Genomic DNA, 27411 nt, shown 5'->3' on the forward strand with positions numbered 1-27411 from the left:
ATATTTCTTAAATTACCGTTAATTTTAAAGAAAAACTGATCTGGCAACCATCAAGTTAAAGCTAACAGCAAAGACACGAACCGCCAAAAGGTCTGGTAATATTGCAATTGCTAAGCAGCCATGGCATAAACCAATTATTTTTCATTTCAAGCAATCTATGGTAAAAATCGTTTAAAAAGTTTATAAAAACCATGATGTCAATGTGAAAAACATCACAAAAAATGCTGAATCAAGCATTTACTTTAATAATTACTGTGCCAGCCAGAATTTGTTAATCAAAATTGCCATGTTTTTTACCTCGAAGTATACTGCCTATTCCAGGTTTCCAATAAGAATATTTCAAATCGCTCCAATGTGCACTAGCTAAAATGTAAACATTTTATTGTTTCCAGTTTCGGTCTTACATACTTTTTTGTTTAATCTAGTTTTCTTTTTTTTTTTACTGTTCTCGTGAATTTTCTGTTAACTTTTTGCTGTTTTAATTTTAGTTTAAAAATGTGTTAAGTCTAACTTGTATTCTAACTTGCACTTGTTTTTTATTTTTTTTTTTATATATTTTGGGAATTTAAAGAATACAGTCGAACTTCTATAACACGAACCACCATCATCTGTCATCAAAAAAAAAAGTTCGATCTGTGGTTATAGAATAAAAATGTTCTTGCCAATAATTTTAGTTCGACTTAGTGAGTATTATTCGAGCTAGGGAAGGTTGAGTTATGGAAGCTTGACTGTAGTGATATATTTTTTTGTCATTCGTATTTTTATGAATATCTGCGATCCATTCTCTCTGAAAACTATACTCTTTTCAAATATCTTTTCTTTAACGCTCTTTATATTCGACTTTCGTTGCTGTTGACACTCTTCTGTTCTGTTTGTTTTTTTTTTTGTTTTTCATTTAAAAATAGTTAACTTTATACTTGTGTTTAACATTATCATACAATTTTTTAGCTTATGTGTGTGGTTTTTCTTTTTTCAAATTATGTTAGCTTTTTGTTTTGGTTTTGTTTAAGATAAGTTATGCTCGTTTTTGCCTTTAAGTCCAGTACTCAGATAGAAAAACCAATCTTTGCTAGCGAAAAGTTGTCCTATTATTGCTTTAGGGTCAAAAGTGTCAAAGTGTTAAAGTGTTAAAATGAATCCGCAATTTATCACTGAAGGAAAAACACTGGCTCTGAAACGGGCATAAAAGTGCTACAAATATGTGCATAGCCATATATGCGAACAGTTGCCAATATTATTTATTATTTTCCATATTGCAAAAGCGAATTTCGAAGATTCAAAATTGAAATTGAAGTTTCATTTCATTTTTTTCAGCTTGAACTTCAAATTAACTACACTACCATTGTTATTTAGGATTTAAATATCTTTACTCTCAATGCTTTATAACATTCTAGACAACAAACCCTTTTTGATTTCCATTTGTATTGCCAATTAACTTTACAAAGTTAAAATTAATATTTGGCGCCTACTATATATCGAAGCACCCGTATTTTTATATTGAAGCACCGTTTTTTTTTTAGCTGCTGAGTGTAACCAGCAGGAAAGACTTGATGAAATCGGTGTGTTAGCTATTTGGCATCTATATATATTATTTGTTATGTTTTTTTCTTACTAATGGCTAGCAAATATTTTTCTTCCCCTCCTCTGTGTACTGTGCCTAATCGTGTTTGGCACTGCATATGCATATATCTTCTTAAAATGCAATCAGTGTTTTGTTTGTGTTTTAGTTTCTTGGTTATTTGCAGAGTGCAATTCGATAAATTTAGCAAGTATTCTTTGTTTTTTTTTAATAGTATTCTTTTCTCACAACTGTGTGTGTGTGTGTGTGTGTTGTAACTGTGTGTGAGTTAGTGTGTTTATTTTGTTTTTGCATTCAATTTTGACGGCTTTGTTAGTATTTATGAATTTATTGTGCGATCATTTTTCATTGAAATGACATTTTCATTTTGTTTGTATTGAAGTTTACTTTCTTACCGGGAACAATTTTCACAATTCACTTTTGTTGTCGTTCAATTTGCATTTGTTCTGTCTTGGTTTAGCATATTGCTAATCCTTTTTATATCATAGCAACACATTTGTATACAGTTCTGCGTTTGTTTAAAAACGCTTCTATAGCTTTTGGGATTGAAATTTCTGAAAAATAAACCGAAAATGAAAACTTGAAATTATACAACCAAAATGGGTTGAGGCAATAATTGAAACATTACATACAGACTATTTAAGTACTAAATTTAATATGTTTAACAATAGTATGAAGCTGTATACATATGTATATCCTTCGAGTCGGTTTAATGGAAGTTGGAGTTGGTGGTTGGAAGGTGTATTGCATCTACAAGGGATACGCGATTTAGATATAGAAACCTCTGCTTTTTTTTTTTGGTGTTGTATCTAATGGGCAAAAATCAATGTACACGGCAACGTACATCATTTTGATGCCCAGATATAGTTATTGTTATTATCCCGACATTACTTTAGTTTTGTTTTTTTTGGTTTTTGTTTTGGTTTTTTGTTTTCTGTTTTTTTTTTTATACAAAATGCATTCACATACGTACATACGTTACTATCTCAATTAATTATAATATTTTATAACCATCAGACACATCTTTAAAAATATAAAAAATGTTAAATAGCAAAACTCTTTGACTGTCAAAGTATTTCAGTTTGAAAAGCTTAGGTTCTCGGTTTGTTGTTGTTGTTGTTGAATTCATTTTGCTTTGTTCCTAATATTTTGATTGGCTTCAATATATACTTCACAATAAACCACAAAAAACTTCTGTAGCCTGTCACATTCTGCTCTTCTTGTTTTTTGTTTCCCACTGCATTGCATTTTCTCGCTTACGGGAACTGCAAATAAAATATGATGTAGTTAAGTTTTCATACTCTTTTAACACAAACTTACAATGAAATGTGGTGCTGAAAATAAGACAGCAAGTGTTGCGATAATAGTAAATAAAGTGAAAATAATAAGGCACAAACGATCGACGACCATGGCAGCAAACTTCCAATCTCGTGTTATGTCGCTTGTCTCGTCCTCTTTTTTTAGCTAAGAGTGGTAAATAGATTTATGTCAATACATCTTCTCAAATTTTTCAAACAATATCAATAGTCATGACAGATATTGCATTATGTAATACAACATCCCGTTACCTGTTCTGTTATCCAACGCAGTTCTTTAAGTATCAGCGCCAGTTCGTATTCTGCTGAGGAGGTCAGACAGGTGTGGGAAATGGCTTCGTGCAATCGCCCATCGACAACAGGACCAGCTGGTCCCACGGGTCCCACGCTGCCGTCATCCCCTTGCCTGTGAAGGTGTTTTCATAGCGATTACAAAATGGCAAATTTTGACTATCTGCTGAGGGGTCACTTTAAGGATACTTTTCAATGGGATGGTTAGCTATGGTCTAAGGTTATAGCTCGAAATATGTATAGAAGGACAACCTAATAAACATCTTAGTAATTCAAAGCCCTAGATATTTTATAACTTCTCCTTAAACACAAAAACAGTAACTACCTATGAGCATTAAATTGTTAAAATTTAATACTTTAAATGAGATATTAGCAAGATTAAAGAGCTTAGAAGTTGCGATTAAACGATGCATCAGCTTTCATAAATGTGAGACTGTTTTACTACCCTAACACGTTATAGCACTTAACAAAAACTTCTCACTTAGCTTAACTTTCGTTGATTGTGGGTGTCTCTGTGTAAAATGTAATTGAATTTTTCACAGGCTGTGTGCTATGTTGTGCCGTGCACATGTGCTGCTGATTCATCGTCTAAGTGCAGTTTAAGTTTGTGATAATGCTACTTGAGATACTTACCTGTACATCGTCCTGTAATAGGTCGGCTGGTGAGGCAAAGTGGCACTGGCACAGCGATGATTACATCGAAAATCATCGTCTATATCGAGAACATTGGCCAGCAGAGACTTGGACGATCTGTATTTGTTTTTTGTTTGAATTGGTATTGTAAAATTTTTTTTTTTTTTTTTTTTTTTTAGAGTCATTAAAGTTAACTGGGCAAAATGGTGGTAGGGAGTTGGGAGTTGTAAATACTTAATAAAGTAGACTGGCTGTGTGTTTACCTCTCCTTGAGCTCAACGTTTTGAATCTGTTGCTTTTTCTCGCCAGAATTAGATGAACTCGACGAAGAGGGCGGCGGCGGACATTCGTAGCCAACCTGTCCGGGTCTTTGCATGCGCAATATGCAAGGTAACCAATAAAGGAATATTACTCTTATCTGTGTGTGCGAGTTCGACAGAGAGACGGAGTGTAGTTGGGTAATGCGTTTAAAAATAATAGCAATACGAATTTTTAGTATTTTTTTTTTAATATGAAGGCCGTTTAGGTTTATGGTTTTTTTTTCATTTTTTTTTCGTTTTTTATTTTTTATTAATTTGATGATTAGTGTTTTAATTTTTTTTTGTTTTTATCGTTGTTATCTCAGGTGCGTTTTTCGTTTTGTGTGTTTTGTAATGACACGTTAGGTGAACAGAATTTAAATTTGAAAAATTTTGTTAAATTTGCATGAAAACGATGATGATGAACGGAATGAAAGTTGTTGGTTTTTTTTTTAGTTTCAAGATTATTTAACAGTTCGTCGTACAAGTATTTAATTGATCATTTTTTAAAAAACATTTTATGTTAAATTTTTTGTTGGGGGAAAGGCGATTATGAGTGTGTACGATTGGGAAAGTTTTTTTTTATATATATATTTTTGGTTGTTTTGTAGTTGTTTTTGGACAATCGTGCAATTGTCGTCGTTGTTGGTGGTCGCCATGTTGATATATATTTCAATATTATTAATTTTTTTTTGTTGTTTTTTTTTTTTTGTTGTTAATTATTAGTTAAATAGTAACAGAGAGATAGATAGAGAGATACACATGTAGAAAGAGGAAGATATATATATTTATATATAGAGAGAGAGAAACAATTGAAGAGGCAATTGAGTTGAGTTATTTGCGTTGAAAGTAGTTGAGTTGCCGGTTTGCGTAGTTGTAGTTGTTGGCCAGAGTTTTTGTTGAAAAATAAACATTTTTGTGTGATTATTGATGCTGTTGTTGGTAGACGATTTCTTAAGTATGTTAGTTAGTATGCGTATTAAGAAAAAAAAAATACAAAACAAAATCGAAACAAAAATCATGGAATCAAGGAATATGAATGAACATTAGATTCTCTTTTTATAGTACTATCAATTTGTAGTCTTAGTTTACTAATAATGATTAAGTAATGGCTTCAGAACTCTACTTTCATTCTTATTTCATGATCTCTACATTACGATAACTTTTAATTAGTAGAAAAGTTATTGTATATATATTTTTGGGCCTTAAAATGAGAAGCCCATATATGAAGGTTAAATGGTCTTTCATGGTTGGTTAGTTTGTTTTGAGGAGGATTTAATGCTTAAGAGTTTTAAACTAAATGGTTTTAATGTTTATCGAAAACTGTCCAATTATTACTTGTATTCCATTAGGCAGAGTTGGGTTTTCTTTTGTTTGCAAATAAAAAGAAAGACCTTGCCACCTGCATTATTATTATGAAAAAGAAGTGAAGGAGAGATTGTGTATTACTGTACTAAAAAATTACATTTCAAATATAAAATAAAAACTAAATAACAGGTAAAAATATCACTCAACAAATTAATAGATGGTTTCTGCTGCTTCCAAAAATATTTTTGATTAAAAAAAATCGTTAGAAATTGGAAAAACATCCTGAAGTGTTGCTATGTCAGTACTTAAAGTCTAACAAGGTACAAGCATACCTGTATTTTATTTTAATATCAACTTCCCGCCGAATACTACTTCCTTTGATTAATCAGTTTTCTATGATTATTAACAAAATCTTCATGTAAATGGTGTTTCAGATGTGGGATAGCATTAAATCTTGAAAGTCTTGAAAAACGAAGCGAAGTTATTGAGGAAACGTTAAGATTGCCAAGTCGTTTTCTAAATCAACAGACTAGGAAGTCTGATCTTTAAACAGATAACTAAATTATACAACTTTGTAAAAACTTTTTTGTGTTGAAATCTACTCAAATTAATGTAAATTATTTGTCTATATATAATATAGATAATTATTAAAAGCAGGGGCCTAAGCTATGACTCCCATTCGTTTTTGTAGATGCTTTTCAACCCACCAAATTTTTTGTTTTCCTCTTTCCGTCTCACCAACTAAAATATAATTTGTTCTTGTTTCTTCCAGATAATCCTCGTACACTTGCACTGCATTTAACTCCTTATAACTTCTGTTTGCACTTTGGAGTTTATTTCACATTGGATCATTGGCGGATCAGTAAAATGAGTGATGAACTGGTTAGCAAAAAAAGGGATTTTCTTTCTCTCAGTGCACAGCTAAAAACCAACACAAAAGCGTAACTAAATATGTGCACGCTTTCTTGGATTTGCGTAAGTAACTGCCGTAAGACAACTATGAGGAACCCGGATTAAAAGGTAAGTAAACGTTTTGGAAAACTTTCATGGATTTATACTACGCTAATAGGGACTGGCTGTTTTTCAAAATCGAAACAGTCCAGTTTAGCTGGAGGAAAGATCTGTCTTTTATTTTAAATATTTATTATTTGCAAATTATATTTTTGTTTGTTATTAATAAGAATGCAATTCTGTGGATATCGAACCATAATCGACTAAAATTGTATGTGCACTTTTTTAGACAGGTTATAAACGTAGTCATAAGCTGATTTTTTTTTTGTTTTAATGATGTGAATTTTTATGCAGATTAGTTTAAAACTCTTAAGTAAATAAATTAGTGTCTGTATTTTTGTTTATAAATGTGTTTGTGAACACATTTATGGAAAGGATTATCTTTTCTTACAATTAAAGAGGCAGTTGAGTAGGATTTTGTAGAAGAAATATGTATACAAAGATGGGGAAAATCGATTCTGGTCTCTCATGCTTTGGCTTGAGTATATAACTTGCAAGTCATATCTGGATATATTTGAGGTGAATATTGGATTTGGTGTTGGTGTGTGAATTGAGTTTATTATTATTTAGTTTGAGGTTTTGTTTCGGGTGTTTTCTTTTAGTATGAGCGAAAAATATGGGTTAATGCAAATTTATGTTTTTATTATTTGGTATCCTAGATATTTACAATTAAATTGGTTTAAAATGATTCGTTTATTTTGGTAAGCCAAAACACATTTGTTAACAAACAATAAATATACAAATGTTCAGCAGTGGAATAATGCAAAAAATTTCAAACATATAATCTCAGAGTATGTCGTGATCAATATAATGTGGAAAGAAAATTATATTTCGTTTTTTTTGTTTTCTTTCTTTTTAAAAAAAAATTTTTTTTTTTTGTTTTTTTTATACAATGAAAGTAGTAAAGTTTAATTTGAATATAAAAATATTACCCATTCACTCATTTCATGCGTATCTGGATTTCTATGATGATAATTGAGGATAAGTATGGTTGACACAACTGATGAGGCCACCATAAACATAATGCAATTGAAATAAGTTCCTAGAAGGACACAAAAATTACACAAACTTGTAAAAAGTATTCGATTTTGTTGTTAACATTGTTGTTTTTTGTTTTTGTTTCTTAACCTAAAACCTAATCGATCACGCATTTTGACAAATTTTTAAAGTGTAGATGTGTTTTTGTGTAGGCTAAAGTGCTTTTTTATTGTTCGTTTTCTTTCTCTTCTTCATCTAGCTGTATCCATTTCTGTGATTGGCAAAAAGCTATAACCAAAAGTCTTGATAAAATGGGCGTATATTAAGCATCTAAAATTCTCAATCTCTTTTTTGGGTAAAAAATGTGTGTAAGATATTAACAGATGGTTGTGTTGATTTTTTGACTTGACTTTTTTAAAGTTTACTTCATTTAGGGCACTTGAAAAATCTTTAAAGTTATTTAAGTTTTTTTGTAAAAAAAATATTTTGAATATTTAGAAGTAAAAAACTTGAATTTTACAATTACTAGTAGACAATAAGAACCCTTAGGGCATCAAAATATTATTTCTTAATCAGCAAAATGTGATTTTATTAATGTAAATAACGTAATGCAAAACTATACCATGATTTCTTAGTCATGGCTTAACAAATCGCTTTAAAATTGAGAAACATTGAAATATATTTTATAAAAAGGAAAGGAGTCTCCACATTTTTGTTACCAAACAGAAACTGAATCAAGGCTAAATATATTTATTTTTTATATGTATATATTTTCAACAAAAAGCAAAACGCACATTTTCATTTGAAGTGAAAAAGGAAAACACTGAAATATTTAGTAAAGTCCTAGCCACCTGCTGGGTGCGTGTGTGTGTGTGTGTGTAGTATTACCCACTCTAAAAATCTCTGAGTGTCGCGGGAAAAATAAAATGTGAAAGGAATATGTAGCGTAGGTGAATACAAAACAACTTTATCAAGGTCTATATATATATAAATATAGAAATATATATATATATATATTCTTAACGACGACCCCTTAAAGCTCATTTTTGTACACATCGATTACATTGAGACCACGGGGGGAGTAACTTTTGTGTTTGCTCTGGCAAAGTAAAGTCAAGGAAATGCGAATTCGTAAACGATACTCTCGGGATGGAGAAAGAAAAAAAAATAGAAGAAAAACCCTTGGCTGTGGGTGGGCTGACATTTCCCTTTGAATTAAAACTTAGGCATGTAGGCGGAATATTAAACAAGGTGGCGGCTACATTCCAAAGAGATTGCTCAAGATTCAAATTAACCAAAAAAAAAAAAAAAAAAAAAAGAGAGATAGAACGCCCGTCTCATGGCATAACCAACCGAAAACTCATCAGTGGCTGACAAACCCAAAATTGAGTTCCAAGTATTTGTAGTATCTATATATCTATATAGTTCTAAGCTATAGCTTTCAATCTCAGGGTTAGAGAGTGATGTCAACCATTTCACTTTTTTGACTTCTTCTTTTTTGCTTTCGTCATTTCACGTGTACAACCAATTATCCGCAATCATCATTTTATTTTAAAAATCGAGATCTAATTGGTAATTTTCTTAATCGTTGAGGGAGAGTTTTTAGACTTATGAATATATATATTTTCTTTTTTTAACTTTGTCGTTACCATGTTGGTAAATTTTTTGGTATGTTTTTTGTTTTGTAAATTAATGGTGGGAATTTAGATTTTGGATGGCGGCTTATATGAGGTTTATTAGAATGATATATTAATTACATTTTTATTGGCTTAATTTAAGCGTTTGGATTAATATTATAATGTTTGGATTTGGTTTTTTTTTTATTATAATGCGCTTTGATGGAAAAAACAAAAAAAAAATTAATGTGAATGGTTTGCTAGAAAATTATGCTGTAGGTTTTTCTACTTTTCTTATTTTGTTTTTAGTTTTTGCAGTCTACAGTTTTTTACTCGCCATATATATGTATATGTTAATCAGAAAATAAATTGCCATATTTTGTATTTTGAAGCGGCCTGATTTATCATTATGTTAGTTCTTAGTTAGTGGTTTAACGAACATGAGAATTTAACGCTCTCAAAGGGCGTACAATTTTGTCTAAATATGTTTCTTGGGGCACACACGTTCCGCTAAGCGTATGAATTGCAAATATTCTTTCAAGTATACTTAAAAACTAAAAATATATTTTTCTTCTAAAATATGCAAAAATTTGCTAAGATACAACAACAAAAAAATACTTCTTTTTGGCATAGTTTTCAAATATTTTTGTTGCCGAATTTGTAATTTTTGGAAACAAAAGAATAATGGTGCTCAATTGTGAACAAAAGGTACAAATTTTTGTTGTAAATTTGAATATGTTTTTTAGTTCTGATAATCCATTTTATTTTAAAAATAAATAAATAAAAGAAGCAGAGCTGGAAAACCATCGATGGTGTTTTTTTTTCATAGTAATTTGTTGTTTTTTTCCCAAGTTTTTTTGTTTTTTAGAACCATCGATTGTTTTTTATGTAACTAATTACTTTTTAAGAAAGCAGCAAATAAGCAAGTTAGCAATTTTTTTTTTAAATATAAAAGTACTTGATTATTATTTGGGCTAAAAAGAGCGAAGAGATTAAGATTGACCTATCATGTCATCATCATCAAGAAATATCAGTAACTTATCGACAGTTTACACTCTTACCAAAGGAAAACTATCTATTAGTAAGACGAAAGTTCTTAGTTTTGTTAACTAATTTTCAATATTAACGAGAAAGAATGCTATAGTCGAGCTCTCTGACTGTAAAATACCCGCTACTCATTGTAGTAAGACAAAAATTATATGTTATCCCTTCATTTATTAAAGTCGTTCTAATAATTTATAATCATTTTTGGACATATTCAACTTGGCACCAGAAATTTAAAGAAAGTTCGATAGGAAACTATAAAAAAAATCGATGTTTTCCCAGCTCTACAGGGAAACAAATATACTTATAAGTTTATATGCCCGTATTCATTAATATAATTCCCTAATGTATATAATTTTTGAGATTAATAGAGATGTTACGCAAAAAGGTTGGCAGAATTCCAATACCAGTTCATAGGTAAAGCAATAATAAAATAATTACTTTAACTTTGTTAATTTCTGTTATTTATCTGGGAGAATTATATATTATATATGATATTTGGTGTTTTATTTACAAGTGTTAGGGAAATTCTTCTATGGCCTATATGGTGTAGATAATACTTTTGTGAGAATTTTCGTTCTTGCTTTACCACACTACTTTGTAAATTAAGTACATAATTAAGATTGTAAATAAAATTGAGTAGGCAACATAAATACTTAATGAAAAAAGATACTACATATGTAATTATCATAAATAAATAATAAATGGGTATAGTCGATAGTGCCGCCTATAAGATACCCGCTTCTCAATGTCCTTCTGTCTATACTATATCATGTGACCTTATTGTAATGAACGAGACTCTTTAAGTCATACGAGCCTATCCAGATTATCTGGATTACTGATCAAATAATATATATATATGTACTTTAATAAGATGAGAAATCTGTTATATAGAGGTAGGCTCTATAAATGGGTAAAGTATAGTAAAAAAAATTAAAAACTAAAACTCTTTCCTAAACATTATATATTTTGTTTGCTTATTACAAATCTGTGTTTTTTGACCAGAAAATGTCTACAAAAGTTGATCAGTCATGTAAAAATAATGTATTTTTTAAAATATATCGATAATTAATCGATTGTTTACATAGATTGTGTTGCCTTTCGACATATTTAACACATTTAACATACAGCTCAACACATAACATACATTTTACATTTTGTATACACACACAGATACTACAGTTTGGAATATGTTGAAAATATGTTCACGGAGAATAGGGAAGGGCAACATCTTAATAAGTACGACATGATGAGATCGTCAGAAATGTTAAGATGCTGGATGTTGAATTAAAATCTTAAAGTCTCATATATAAGCATGCTCTCTCTTGCCATTGTTAAAAACCGTCGAGAGTTAGTCGGCGAAACAGCTATATAGGTTTTAACGGAAAACACAGCAAACCAACAACAAAACAGATATCTCAACAAAAATACCTTGGGATTATCTTCTTTTTCTTCTCCTTTTTGTGAAGTGGCTTGAGAAAATGAAATTCTCTGAATGTGTGTACGACAAGCTGAAAACTCCAGTATTGTCAGCGCTTAGGTATTGAAATGCAATGTAATGTTAAGAACAAGATTTATTGAGCACATGAAGCACTTAAGAGTGGTTGAATGATTCAGCTACATAACGAGCAAAATGGGGTATAACACCACACCCACATAAAATTATTATTATTCTAATATTAATCAAATAATCACCTGTCGTACTTAGATTGGGCCATGACTCCTATTAATAAAGTCATACAAATTGTGCCAGAACCTGTATTTTTATACTACTCCAGGACATATTTGTTTAAAGAGTAAAACTAAAATTATATTAAGTATAAATGAAAAGTATTAAAAACAATAATCAGTAAATCAATAATCATCAATGTTATGGTAAAGTTATGAGCTTATGTCCTCTAATATACATACATATATATCTAATAACCCATACGATTAGTGTGGATTATACTTTCCAGACTTACCAAGTTTTTCTGTTTGGGTATTGTTATTAATCAAAATATATATGTATATATATTCATGCACTATTGACAACAAATCAAAGTTTGGATTCGACTAAAGCTTTTTGTTTTGGAATTTTAGAAAAGTATATGAAAGAGAAAACGAAAGTTCAAGCAAAGTAATTGGAAGAAAAGAACCTTTTTCTCCTCACCAACCGATGTCTAAAAACAAAGTGTAAACCTTATTGATAATATAAATCATGGGAAGATGGAAAAGATAGGTTTTGGTAAGCTTTCTTTCCTTCTATGTAATCAGCAAAAATCAAAATAATTAAGTCTGTCCTTTTTGGGACAAAAGCATTTGTTATAAGAGGAGCTTTTGTGTCATATTTGCACATCTTGAAAAAGTTAAAACCTTAAGCAATAAAAAACTTTTTGTATAATTTTTGCTTTAAATATTATATGTATATAAATTTGTACTCCTGAAACTGTAAAGTACATTTTTTATACTTCAGAAAATTGAATATATTCAACGAGTTTGTAAGATGTAAACTAGCTAACAGCAGTATTCTTTGGTTTATATATTTCCCTTTAAAGCCATTAAAAATTATTATTTAAGATTATTCAAGTTTTCAAAGTCAAACAAATTTTATTTGTCATAAAAAAAAATAATTTTAGGCACCAAAAAATATTTATTCCTTAAAGAAAACTTGCTGAAAATTTAGGCTAAGTAAAAAAGAAGAAAACCAAAAATTAGAAAAAGTTTTAGGAAAGAGAATGTATGTGGAAATTCTGCCACCTTTAATCGCTGTGATTTCCACACTAAACCCCTTATTCTTATGCCGTTAATAACCGCTCATATTTTTTTTTGCATTTTTTTTTTTTTGCTGTGGCTTAGATGGATTGAACAAAAATATGTATATATAAATCTCAATTTATAACAGTGTACTCATATATATTCGTGTTTACTATATAGATATTGATACGTGTGTGTGTGAGAGTGATTATGTATATTTGAGGGTGTAATTGCGTGGCGCTGGGTTAAGTAAGGGTTAAATTGATTTCATTCTGTAGAAACCAAATTAACCTCAGACCGATGCTTGACGTATGGAAAAGTCAGGCGGGCATTTGTGTTCCTTCATGCCAACAAGAACGTTTTTTCGCATACATTATGTGGTAGTGGTCCTTGGGATATATCTCACTGGCGAAAACCAAAATGAAAACTTTTCAAAATTAAATAATGAATATTAAAATAAGAAAATTGAAATTAAATATAAGTAAAGTTAAATGTTATTATACACAAATGAAAATGATAAATGTTTTTATTATTAGAAAATTAAGTAAATACAAAAATGAATATTATAAAAAAAAAATGTTAAATTTAAGAAACTTCCTACCATTATTAGACTTTTATAACAAAATGTTTCTACTTCCGCTGCGCATACAAGTATTCAAATTTTGTAGAAAAAAACTAATATTTGAATTCATAAAACTGTGTAAATTGTTCTTAGTTTTTTACTTAAATCGTTTTGGACGTTACTTAGTATATATAATACAATGGAAATATTTAACATTGTTAAGAAAATGTGCAGGATTAAGACATATATATTAAGTAAAATGTCGAATGTTACACATGTTAGGAGGTGCCATGCAAATGAAATGAAAATAGTTTAAGAATTAGATTAGTTCTAAGCTCCTTTCAATGCTTACGAGCTTAGAAATTATTATCCCAACTCTACATTGTGTGTGTGTTTAGCTGTATGTTTTGGTTTGTCCTCACAATAAGTTTACCTTTTACTTGTGCTTTAATATTTATACATGTCTAACCCACAGGGTATTACTGTATTACTCTACAAACATGGAAACTCTTTTTATTTAAATGAGTATAAACGAAAAAGTGGAAAGCAACAACAGACGCGTTCTTGGCATTGAATCAGCTTCTTGTGAATAAATGATTTCGTCGTGACTTAAGTTGGAGTAAGGAGAACATTGAATAAGGAAAACGCTGCTTAAGGATTCCTGTTTGGAGCTGTGAACCTTGTGTGTTTAGCAAATAAGTAACTAAATAATGTAAATAATGTAATGTCAATGAAACTAAACCTTTAAATAGCTACGACTATATTTTAAGTTAAAACCTTATTATAGGATGGAAATAATCTTTATTATAGAGTACGATGAATGTAAAATAGGTTAATGATTAAGAAGTCTCCTTATTTAAATTTATGATTTGTTGTTTAGTAAATTGATAAATTAATAAGTAAATAATGTAAAGTCAATATTTTAAGTTAAATCCTAATTAAGAGTATAAAATAATTTTAATTATGAAGTAAGTAGATTTTCAAATAAGTAAAACAGTTAAGAAGTTTCCCTAATTAGATTTGTTATTGCTTATCTAGTGAATTATTAAACAAATAATGTAAATGAAATATAATGATACCTTTAAATAGAGATAAAATAAGTTTTTAAGTAATTCAAATTAAAAAATAAACTTTATTATGAAGTAAGGAGAAGATTAAGTAAATATGAAAAGGGTAAAGGATTCCTGTATGGAACTGTGAACCTTGAGTGATATTTTAAGACAAACATAATTATGGGCACAAAGTAATATTAATTATAAAGTAAGAAGAATTAAAAATAAGTAAAACGATTAAGTAGTCTCCCTATTTAGATATGTAATTTTGTGTTTAGTAAATTAATAAATAAATAAGTAAGTAAATAATGTAAATAAAGTAAAGTAAATTTTAAATAGGGATATTTTAAGTTAAAAAGTACAACATAATCTTAATTATGAAGTAAGTAGGGTAGGTTTAAAAAAGTGAATCGATTAAGAGTAAATAATGTATTGAGTAAATAATGTAATAAAAATGAAACTAGACGTTTAAGTTAAACTCAATCACAAAATCAAAGCAATGTTAATTAGGATTAAGAAAACACACTTTTAGCAGTCGAAGAACAATGTAACCATCAACTAAGACCCCTAAGGTCAATCAGCCGCCACTACATATATGGAGTATCTTTAAGAATTCATGAAGATATATATTTGATATTCTTAAATGAACAATGACAATAGGTAACACACCAATTGAGTACCGGGTATGTCTAAGCTTTGTGAATATTATATAAACTGAGATTCTTCGTGGCTAAATGAAACATAAAGACTATTGATATATATATATTTTTGTACCTATTTGGTTTGTAAAGAAACATAATATTGTCAATGAAAATGTATTAGAAAAGAGTGCCAAAAAGCATGCCAAAAATCAACATGCGACTGAAATGTAAATCAAATATGTTAAGCATGCCCGTACTTTCGCCTTCAATTTTCTACTTGTATGGGTGTATGTACTTATGCTTGTGCTTGGTTAGGGGTTTTCTTTTTTTTTTTTTTTTTCTTATTAAAGGGTTAACAATGATTATGGGTTTTCTTTATTTTGGGAAGCTAAATTTTAGCCCTTTATGTGTGCCCCAATTCACAAAGATATATAGATATATAATATATAATTTCTTGATAAGAAAGGCAAAAAAGATAGAATTAGTGATGTTTCTTTTTTGTTTGTTTTTTTGTTTTTCATTTTTTTTTTATATATATTTGAACGTTGTTGAGACGCCAAAGCTGTGCGGAAAGAAGAATCTTGAATGATTGCTGAATGAGTTGAGAGTGCGTTAGTTTTTTGTTAGAAACTTAGTAGTCAGACGTATAATAGAATATAGATTATATATGGGAAGAATGGCTGGAATGTACTGGCCACGAATGTACTTACCAAGTAATGGCACTGCATCTGAGGTTGCTGGCATTGTTTCGGCCACCATATTAAGGAAGACTGTAAGCGATAATAAAATTGTAACTCCTGAAAGTTAGTACACCACAAGGATATATATTATATCATTTCGTTGTTTTATAGAAGACATCGAAGTTAGCAGAGGATGAACACAGTAGTAGCGGCATGGAATAAGATTAAAGTTTATTTCGTTAGTCATAGGGTTTTATGCCCTTTGTGTTATTTACACATTAAATACGTGCACTATTACGAGATATTACGGTTAAACAAAATATTTATTGTAAGAACCAGTAGTTATCCTGCCGATTCCACTCTCCTTTAAAGGTTGCTGCATTTGCGACTGCTGCCATTATTTGCACATGTCCAATGTGTTTTAGCCAGGTTTGTGTCCTCGTCACATTTTCTCTCATTTGCCTTCAATAAAAAACTACTACCGTATTTTCTGCACTGAACCTCACCCCCTTGGCGATACATCAATTTTACAAGCTTTTAAGTCCGCAAATAGGTCTTTTTGTTTGATACTCAGTTAACGTTTATATAATAATTATGTATATTTTGGTTTACAAAAATATGGAAACGTTTCGAAGCTGTTGGGTTGATCTATTTAACTATTAGTATGAAAAGTTCAGGATATAACAGCATTGAATATATTGAATCTCCTGTTAGGTAAATATACCAAGTATTATTTTGCGATATTTTAGGATGGGACTTTTATCGGAGATTCCGATCTAAAAGTGACTGTAGAACCTATTGAATGTTTGTACACCTTCTTATGAATAACTTTTCCTGATAAATTAACCAACCAATTACCTTATAAATTACATAAATAAGAAAATAAAAATCAGATAAATACTATGCAAATTACAAAATGTGTTTACTAAACAAAGAAAATGAAATATTAAGATCAGGAAATTAAGTTTAAAGACTAGACATGTTCTTATAAAAATCTCAAATTTTCGAAATATATCTTAAGTTATACCTTTATTCTTTGGATATTTTTGTAGACCTTCACAAACTTCATGCACTTGTCAAATGCTTGGACAATGTAAAAATGGTTAGACCCATGTAATATATTTAAGAGTATAACAGTTTCAGAAACGTTTCCTTACTTCTGTGTCACAAATTACCACGAATCTTATTATATAAACGAACACCGAGAAGAAAAAAATATATATAAAATATATCTAACATCGAGCCATTATCAACAATTTGCCTAAAGTTTTGCCATAATTAGCAATTGCGATAACAATCTAAGACAGGGGTGCTCAACGCCTATGCTTTGAGTGCTGATTTTTTTTTTATAAATCCTGCTGCTTGCTCGTCCGTAAGCTTTCAACGCTCGCAACGCTATTCCAATAACATTTTTTCATGTTCATTTTTCCGTCTCATTCCGCCGCCAACTGCAATGTAATTTGTTCTTGTTTCTTCTTGGATCATTCAATTCATTCCTTATAACTTTTGTTTGACCTTAGAGTTGAACTTAAATTAGACCATCATCACGAGTGATGAAATACAGTATTACAGTTTTTTCTTTCTCTCAGCCTGCACAGCTGCAAACCAACACAAAAGCGTCACTAAATATGCGCACGCTTTCTGGGATTTAGCTTTGCCGTAAGACGAATTTGAGCACCCCTGATCTAAGATATGGGAACACTGGGAAATAAATCTTTTGAGCAGAAAGATTTTGGTATCTAGAATAGAGTTGCAGAGCATGCAAAAGATCTACATTTAAAATCCAATAGTTACTCCAGATGCATTAGCATGTCTAAGAACAAAAGCAAACAACAAGAAGGTAAAAGAAGGTAGCACTTTAATTTGCATAATCTTCACTACTATTTATTAATTAATTAAACGTTCATTTCGTTTATCTAAACTTTTCATCAATCAGTAATTGTATTTTTAAGTTAATAATAATTTGTGAAGCACAGAGATAGAAAGAAGATAGGGGTGGTCAGGAGGGAGAAGAAGTTCAAGGCCAGATAAAGAACTGGAGAACGACACTTACCAAGCGAAAGCTTTTCACCAGAATCTGGTGGCAGTGTAAACCCTAGCAGTGCCATCGAAGCGATCAGTACGCACGGCACAATCAGATTGAAAAAATAGTACAATGTCTTGCGTCTTATCAAAATGGCGAATGTTATGTCAATATAAGGTTCTGGGCAGCAATTATAGTAGATTTCATTTCGTTTACCGGGCACACCTGTTTATTTTTTTTGTTTAGTTTTGAACAAGAGTTATGACATAGAGAAGAAAATATTTATTATGAAATTAATAGATTGTCTTTCATTCAAAAATTTGTTTTTAAATCAAATGCAAAGTAATTTTGTCTTGAAGTTGTCGTAGCTTACCTAACAAATCCCATTCGCCATTGGTTATAAAGCTAGAAATATCTCCTCCGGCTTCGTCTTGTAATTGCAAGTCCAACTTTTGAAACATATTTTCAAGCTTTTGAAAACAAAACAAAGAAGGAAACTTTTTAAGTTACCTGAAAACCATCGTAGGTCCATGAACCAAACTTCATTTCACATCTTTGATCGTCAAATGGAAACCACGTAATATCGATCTTGCATGTTGATTTGAATATACCAGGCGGTACGTACAGGCAGCTTCCATTGTTACGAACTACCACATTTGTGGCATACGTTCCATCAAAGCCTTCATCCGCACTAGAAAATTGCAACAAATTGATGTTAAGTATCTTGATTTTCAATCAGTACATAAGACCAACTATCTGAAGGTTATAATGAGGGTTTTAATGATGTACTAAATTATGGATTTACTTACCTATTGTACATTAGAACATCTGGTTTCCACAATCGATGTGGTGGAATCCGCAGATCGCGTACACCCCCGAATTCGCTAGAATTCCATCTCAGATTCATGTCATTCCATTCCTAATTAAGATATTTAATGAAAAATTTTAGGGACAGTTATCAAAAATATTTAATTTATTTAACGTATAACGTATGTATATTTAACGTTAAAATGAAGTTACCATTTACCATTTACCAAAGCCTACAAACTTATTTGCGTTCTTTTATTTATTTAGTAAAAACTTACCAATTTGAGCCAAATATTTGTTATTAACAGTTGATTCTTTTCGTCCTGAAATGGGATAAAATAAAACTGTATCACTTTATCTACAAAGATATTAAAATGAATTTCAATGATAGTCTTATATTTATCTCATATTCTCAAGAAACTACGGACAATACGGAAGTCATCTTCATCGTTATCAAGTTTATAAATCTACTAAAGGTAGAAACTCTAGTAGAAACTCTAGTAGAAACTCTAGTAGTATTATAGTATAGTATAGTATCAAATCCCTATATGATTTGTCAAACCTACTTATTATAGTCTTTATTTACCACATCGATAATCTGCATGAGTGTTAGTCCGAAGCTCAGTTGTAATGGATCGGATTCGTTGACCACCGGACGTTCTAAGCTGTTATAATTGTCCAGAAGGGCGTGCAGCAACCTCTTTTCATGGGGACCAGCCGTACAAGCTATATGATAAAATGAAAAAAGGGTAAAAATACATTAAATAATGATAATAAAAAACTGAGAAATGGTTTAATATAAAACCCATTTATTACAGTACTCTTACCCGGTATCATAATTAGAAGACCCAGGCCATAAACGAGCATTTTACCACCGTTAGCTGGTGCCTCCGGCAATGTGTGCGGCTGTGGGAAGCTCATGTTGGTTTCCTGACTAGAGCAGAATGGATTGTCCGATCGACTAAGTGATTGCTTCTTCATATCTTACTAACTTAACTCGTTTTTGGGTTCCTCCGTTTAATTCTTGGGATGTTATAATGGCGCGGAAATGAAACTTAGCGAGAGTCCTATTCAATCAGCCTCCTTTAAGTTCACTTCCATAGTTTTGCATTTTGATTGATTGTGGTCCTGGTATATAGTATATTATAGTATGTTCTTGTACGAGTATGTGGTTTGAATTGAATTTCTTCTCTGTCTCTCTCTCTACTGCTTATTGACAGTTATTGACCAACTCATTGGATCCATTTGAGACTTTCCTCTAATTCGTTCACTAATGCTTTTCGTTAGCTTTCTGATTTTGATTGACTTCTCATATTGTTTTCGCCTCACAATTGGCTTTCACTCTAAATATGTTTCCTTATAGATTTGATTGTTGTTTCCTTTCTTATTGGCAACCATATTGTAATCTATTTACACGCCGATCCATTTTTGACAGGCTGTAAGAGATGGAAGGATAATCTTTTTTATAATATTATCATATCAACAATTCGAATTATATGAGTATTGGAAAATTTTAAACTCAAAACTTGTTTTGGTAGGACTTCATTTTTTTTTAACTTTTCATTAAAATTTGGTTTTATATATTAGGTTAAAAGAAATCAATGTGTTATCATTCCCGAAAATATATCTTAAAAATTAAAATGTTTAATTTATCTTAAAGTTACTATAGACAACATCAAGAAAACTACGACCCAAATTCTAAGCCATTCGTAAAACACATCAAGAAGTAAAATAAATGGTTTTCATTTCAAAAATAGTATATTTATTAAAAAAAATACTAGACATTTTTGGTATTTAACAATGTATTTCAACAATGTATTATCCTTCTCAGGCGATGAAGTTGTGTGTCCGAATCCATCGCTTTTATTTAATATGTTTTTACGTTTATAAAACCTAAAAAAGTTTAGAAGTTCATTTTTATATTAGTATTTTTCGTATGTAAATTAAATCTAAACTAAAACCACACACATTTTCACCAATTTTTCAAATGTTTAGAACATTTTTGAACACACATTTTTTTAATGCATTTTGTAAATATTTCATGCAATATTTTTCACGTTTAAAAATAGTAAAGTACAACATTTATTAAAAACATTTTAATACATAACTCACAAATTATTGCCCTGACAAATTTTCATGTAGGATCAATGAGATTTCTGAAACTTTGTAGTTGTCATCTAAACAGTTGCCTTTATTTAATCTCAGTTAATATTTTTAGAACATTAATAACTTACTTTGTGAGAGGAATCATTTTTCCTTTCCATCATTGTATTTTGTTTAACGTTCTGTTCTGAAAGAAAACATATTAAAAAATGTTTTACTAAGGGAATAACTACAACTAGTTAACGGTAGTACAAATTATAGCTTTACCATTACGAAAGTAGACAAAATTAATCAGGTGAAAGATTGAGAAAGAGAAAACTTATTGGTGGTTTTGGAGTATGTTCTTCTAAATACAAACCGACTTTCATTATGAAAATCAGTTAATGCTAATATAATAAGCCAGAAATGCTGACAATTCAGTCGTTATTCTATATTAATAATCAAGCATGTTGATATATAATTAGGCTAATATAGGTAAAAAATATTGCAGGGTAAAATCAGAAAGTAAAATATTAAATATGACCAAGCGAAAAGACTGGCGGCTTTCTTGCCAAAGATTCGAAGTGGTTCATAGCTAAATACTTTTAAAGTTAAGTAATCAAAGAAAATTGTATTTTATAACCAAATTAAAATGTAACTAGAGATGCATTTGCATGTCCCTTTCAAAACAATAGATTTTTAAGGGTAATCTTGCAAAGGAAAAATCAAATTTTAAATTACTGCGCTTAAAAAACCCTACTCTTTACAGTCTAACTTTGTAATTGTATTAATTCTATCTATTAATTTGTATTTCTTATCTAATTCGAACGATTATTTTGGTACTACAGCAAGGGTGTATATAATAGGGAAGAAGTTAGCGTATTTTAAAAATAAAATTTAAAGAAAATAGTAAATTTAAAACGAATAACTTTGTCTTCTTCGCTCAAATATTGCTTCTTATTAAATCCAGATTAAAATCAAAGTTAATTAGACCTATCAAAAGCTATCCACCAACATTCTTTCAAAGTAAAACTTCTTACATCCTTGGCAAATCTCTTGTCTAAAATAACCACAAAAATATTAAACATTCTGAATTGACTGCCAAGCAAAGAGCAGAAAAGAAAAACGAGAAAAACAAATGATAAAACCCGCTCTATATTGCTGAATATGACATGGTAAATTTATTTGATTACATTCTTAAAAATTCGCATTGCTGCCTACGGGCTGTAAAAATCCAGCTGCGGTCCATTATCATTTAGGTCTTTTGGCCAGCTGCTCCCCAGCGATTGCCACAATATAACCCAGTCTTGTCCCTGTCCCTGTCCATGTCCCCTCGGTTAAATCCCTTCGCGATATCTACATTTTTTTGGTTGTGGCTGTGGGTGGGTTAAAAAAAAAAACGGGAGAAGACCTTGTCTTGTTCATGTGCAATGTTTTATTAATTTCAAAAATTGCTTACATCTACTTAGATTTTTATGGAATTGGTTATATTTTATGATTGGCTATATTTATTGAGAGTAGCAGTTGGTTTTTAAATGAAACAACTTAATTTTACGAAGAAAATGTGTAGCCATATGATTAACAAACTTTTGTCATAACTTTTCACATGACTTTCTATAATATTCAAATTATGAAGTTGTGCGAAAATTCTGTTATCTGCTTAATTTATGTTTTATAAACATTCCTATTGTTATTTCTATTGGTAGCCGTCTCATCCAGCTTATTACTTTTGTTGGTAATTTTGTTTGGCCACTGATTGTTGCAACTTCTAATTGCATTATAACTTTTCTAATTGGTTACTACTGTGACATTTTTTTAGGAACCTTTTATTCACTCAGCCATGCAGTAATTAGCCAAAGCAAAGCAATATCAATTAGCGAAGTTAAAAACGAGTTGGGAATTCTAAATGGTCTTAAAATACATTTCTGTTTTTGTACACTTACCTTTGACTTGATATTTTGCATTATCACTTTGCACATTTAAGTAGAAAATATCGCGGGAGTAATAATATTTTCAGCAGTTTAAGAATTTCTTTATGGTTTTTAATATTTACACAAAGTTGAGAAGTTTATTTATGAAATTGTAACGAAACCTGTCAAGAACCTAGTTTATATTCCTTGTTTTTAAGTCATTTAAATAATAATATTAAAATATTTTTTGTCAGATATTGAAATTATATTCTTACTTATAAAAAAGTAAGCTATAATTTTAAAGCCTTTGGTGAGTTGAAATTGAAAAATTTAATTTCTTAAATGCTAAACAAAAATCCTAAACAAAAATCATCTTCACATTATTCTTTAATCCTAGCTAGCTCGTCTACATATTCTTAGTAGATTCCTAAGGACTTCCCCACTTTTTCCCCAAACAAGTTTCCATTTCAGCTTTTATTTAGTTTAGTTGGTTTTCGCGTTACTTTTTCGTTTGTTTTTGTTCTTTGCAGATGAAAAACAGTCGAGAAATACACTCGAGCTTTGTTCCTATTTAGTGTTTTTCTACCCGTTGTACGTAACAGGTAGAATGTATGTAAAAATGAAAGGAAATAAACATTGGCCAAGTCTAAGTTTATATACCCTTTGCATTGAGACCAAAAAAAAAAGTTATCTTATCACAGAGTTACTTTACACTCTATTTGATTTCCCTTTAAAAAATATTTAAGTTTACTAACCGCTGATTAAGTAACTTAGCTGGTAGTTAGGAAACTGCTTTCGGGCAGCACACTTTCAAAGTAACAGTTTCTAAAGCTTATATTATTCGTATTTTTAGCATCTGAGATTTAAGTTTTTAAAATATTTGAATATTTTTAACTAATTTAATATACAACACCTTAAATCATCAATCTATTATCAAAGCTCATATTAGGTTTGATTTATGGAAGTAAATAACTTTGATGTCTTGAAAGATAATTATTAAAAAATCTTAAAAATAATTCCTTAACAAGACAAATGGTCTTTTAGTTAAAATATTAATTGATAATTTAAAAGAAAACTATCAAATCCTTGCCCTCTTATCACAAACCACAAATGATAAGGAACTATCCTTACCCTACCACTTACCAGTCATAATATTTGCATAGATTTTTGCATATTGTATAGCTCCATTGAAACAGATTTTTTTGTTAGTTGTTGTTGTTGTTGTTGTTGCTCTTGTTATTATCTCATAGAACTTGGCCAAGATGTTCCAAAAGCTTGGCCAACAATTTAAAAAAAGAACAAAAACAGTTCAAAAACACTTGGGCGAATGATTAGTTTTCTAAAATTGATGTAAAGGAATTGGGGAAAGCAATGGATAGCAATCGTAGTGGGGCTTGGCACTATCTATCGGTAAGTGTTTATATTATTACTGACCGCTTGCTCAAGGAACTTGACACGCCACGGGTTCATGGCGCTTGGGAGGCACAAAACTTATACAAAAAAATAGCATCTATATATATATTTTAATATATATATATATATATATATATATATAACTTTATCTATATATATATTTGTTTTTACACCTTTAAAAAAATGTTCGTTGATAATTATTTTATGTAAACATTTTACGGCGCGCTCGAAGATTTTGTCACTGATTTTGTGCACACATTTTTCGATTTAGTTAGTTTTGCACATTTTCCGAATCTCAATCTTTTATTATGTTTGTGCAGATTTCCTTTTGATTAGTTGTGTTTTTTTTCTTTTGCTTTTGCCTTTTTTTCTCCTTTGGCACAAGAGAAGAGATGAGCAGCAGCAGCAGCAGCTGTGTGACTATTTCTTCGACCGATTCGTTCACGACCACGCACTCGACTGAATGGCTGTGATAGCAAAAGGCGTACGATACCGCAAAAATATCCAAAAACTACCACAACAGCATTTCTCACTGTTGAACACACAGTAGCAGTGACAGCAGCAGTACTAGTAGTAGTAGTAGTAGCAGCAGCGGCAGCAGTAGCAGTTGTAGTTAGAGGCAACAGCAACAGCAACAGCGGCAGGGCAGAGCAGACACGACGAAACGTGCTCGACTTTCCAACTGCAACTGAGCCTTACGACTCCGAAGGCGACACGTGGCCCAACATCGTGGCCGGTCCTGTGACCTTAAACGAGAATGTTAACTCATTGCCCACCATTCGGCTCGGCTCGTTCATGGTCCTTCGTCGTATACATTTTGCTCCTTCTGTTAGGTCAGAAATTTCTAACAGAGTACTGCGAGCACGCCTTGCCGGAATGTTATGAAAAGTAAACAAATAAGGTGAACTTTCCTGTGTGCCTGTGTGTATTGTTGTGATAAATGTTGAGGAGGATGCAGTGGACTGGACACCACGTGGTGTCCAAAAAGCGTTTGTTGTCGTGAGGTTGCCAATGGAAATGGAAAATAGGGAAATAGAATGTTAAGTTAGAAAAGTAAAAAAATTTTAACTTGTTTTGGGAAGAAAAGTTTCATTTTCTCCTCTATTTCTTTCTTGAATAATATTAAAATGTATAAAACGATGGTTAAAAAATTATCTGTCAGTTAAAAAGATTCATTCAAGAGGCAGCATGCTATCCAAAATCCTCAGTTCGGTCAAATAGGCTTAACATCTAGTGAAATTTCTGTGAATTTTAAGAAGTACTTTACACTTAGAGAGAAAATATTAAAACCAGTTAACTTGGTTTATATATTTTTATTTAATTTTTTCTTAAAATAAATCATAAATTTATATAATACTAGTAAAAAGCAAATAAAATAGAAATGTAACCTTTTATAATTTTTATGAATTACCAAAAAGCACTTAATATAGACAAATATTTCTTGCGTGTATCCCCTAGAATACCAACCCCTGAAAGCTGTTATACTCAGTTCCTGAAATGGAAAATGATAACAAACAGTTTCCACAGAACAATTTTCTCCTGAAAGCTTTTATATTGCATCAAACGTAAGCAATTCACAACGAAATGCTTTCTAAGTTGCCATAATTATGGGTTTCGGGATATTCACCACTCAATAATGTTGCCATAAAATAAATCTGGTTCTCACCATCACCCAGGTTCTTCTTTGAAATAACCTTTTTATGGCTTTTTATAGATGTCCCAAAAAGCAGAATTTTAAATCTTTAGGTGGAATTTTTGTAAGCTTGAGCTTGGACTTCCTTAAAACGATTTTTTTCAGTTATTTCTTCCAAAAAGTGAAAGCTAAAAATCTTAAGTTAGTTAGATTTTTAAACCGTTGACAATAAGCATTTTACATAACCAAAAGCAAGTAGCACATGCAATTACCAATGCATCTATCTAAACTTTGATACCAACCATTATTTGAAGAGAAAAAGTGTTTATTATATTCGTTAAAATGTATGTTACAGGTATAAGAAAGCTTTTCCTATCCTTTGTTACCAAAATAAGTAGCCAAGTTTATTCTTGTCCGTCCATCTGTCCGTATGCCTATTGGTCTTGCAGTCCGTACGTAATATGACACCTCAGAAACTATAAGATTTAATAACCATGTAGATTATAGAGATTTCGAGGCGCTAATTAATTTCAACAGCTTAGCGCTCACCATGACTCCCACGCAAAATGTCGCAAAAGACTGTCCGCCTGTACTATGTACCATATGCGCCATCTGTTGGCAAAGTTTAGTAGAAAGAATAACGTATGCCTTCAGAGTTAAAGTAAAAAATCGTTTGTATCTTTTGATTTCCTTTTGAATGGAGTTGGTCATGGCTTTAGTTTAAGTTTGCTTTGTCAGTAAGTAAAAATTTAGTTTATTTCATTTGAAACAATTTTTAGGAAATCAACCCAAATTTGTACGATATTTTTAGAAACCCCCCTTATTCTGATGTGGTGTTAAAAGCTTAAAACTAGACTTAAACGTTAGCACCAGTTAGGGCTTACTTTACCTACCGACCTTTACCTACTTACCTAATGTATGATGGTCAATAGTTACATCGTTTACATTTTCTTTACATTCAATTTAACAACCCCATCTTCTGGTATATTTATATTAATTTAAAAATTGGGGAATAGGGTATTGGAAAAATTCTTGTTTTACTTTCGTAGTGAAAACTATATAACTGCAATGTTTGTATGAATTTTATTCTAAGTTTACATTTCTCCTAAACTTCCTTCCATAGAAAATCTTCAACGGTGTAAAATAGTCAGTTAGTATTCCATTGCTGGCAGCTTTTCCAGAGTCATGGTGGAGCTGCCATTTTATCGCGTTTTTCCGGTTGTCATGCTACATTTTATCGCATGCTACATATTGCTATGACATTGGACAGATATTTGACGCAAGCGAATTTTTACCTTTAAAATTTAAAGTCTTTCTTAATCTTCTTATGGTATTTTGACGCGCGTTTGGTTCTGATGCTTGCTAGATTTGAAGAGCGCTGAGTTTTCACGCGCTCTTAATTTGGTTTACCAACGAAATCTTACGCCCTTTTTGTGTTACCTGCTTTAATTTCAGACACCCTTAATTATATCGCGCACATACCTTTTACTTGTGGAGTAAAACTGAGTATGTAACAGGTAGAAGACAATGCTATTGACCGTTTAACCTTATATTCTCGATCAGGATCGATCTAGATATTTTCCTTTGTTCGTATGGCATGTGAGGTCTCGGTAACTATAGGAGCTTTACATTTGGAATAATTAATTTTAATTTTTTCGAACTTCGTGACCCCTGTTCAATTTTTACTTCTAATTCGAACACCAGTTCTCAATTTCAAAAACACACCTAAATTTATGCAACACTTTTTCTTAATTCTTATTCAATGTGTGTTTTTTAAGTGTAGTTTGGGTTGTTTGT

The 27411-nt window shown here is 30.8% G+C and overlaps 1 protein-coding gene across 6 annotated transcripts; it reads right to left on the minus strand.

The window, feature by feature from the left end:
• Positions 1-355: 355 nt before the first annotated feature.
• Positions 356-24647, minus strand: LOC108103764 (neuronal acetylcholine receptor subunit alpha-7). Of its 6 annotated transcripts, none has more exons than XM_017209385.2 (16): positions 24155-24645; positions 23712-23907; positions 19404-20012; positions 19163-19302; positions 18855-18899; positions 18579-18688; positions 18280-18460; positions 18143-18218; positions 17800-17994; positions 15777-15863; positions 7370-7479; positions 4083-4237; positions 3820-3936; positions 3148-3301; positions 2900-3043; positions 356-2844 (listed from the first exon to the last, which is right to left on the minus strand). In XM_017209385.2, exons 3-16 carry the CDS (start codon positions 19555-19557, stop codon positions 2836-2838), a joined length of 1677 nt encoding a protein of 558 aa, XP_017064874.1. In that variant the 5' UTR covers positions 19558-20012; positions 23712-23907; positions 24155-24645; the 3' UTR covers positions 356-2835. The 6 variants fall into 6 exon arrangements, 5 of the variants coding, with proteins under 5 accessions (XP_017064874.1, XP_017064873.1, XP_041675313.1 ...); XM_017209384.2 differs by having other exon boundaries at positions 24003-24645; XM_041819379.1 differs by having other exon boundaries at positions 23712-24645.
• Positions 24648-27411: the final 2764 nt, after the last annotated feature.

The sequence above is a fragment of the Drosophila eugracilis genome, unplaced genomic scaffold (assembly GCF_018153835.1).
Source record: "Drosophila eugracilis isolate 14026-0451.02 unplaced genomic scaffold, ASM1815383v1 contig_1414, whole genome shotgun sequence".
Classification (NCBI taxonomy): Eukaryota; Metazoa; Arthropoda; class Insecta; order Diptera; family Drosophilidae; genus Drosophila; species Drosophila eugracilis.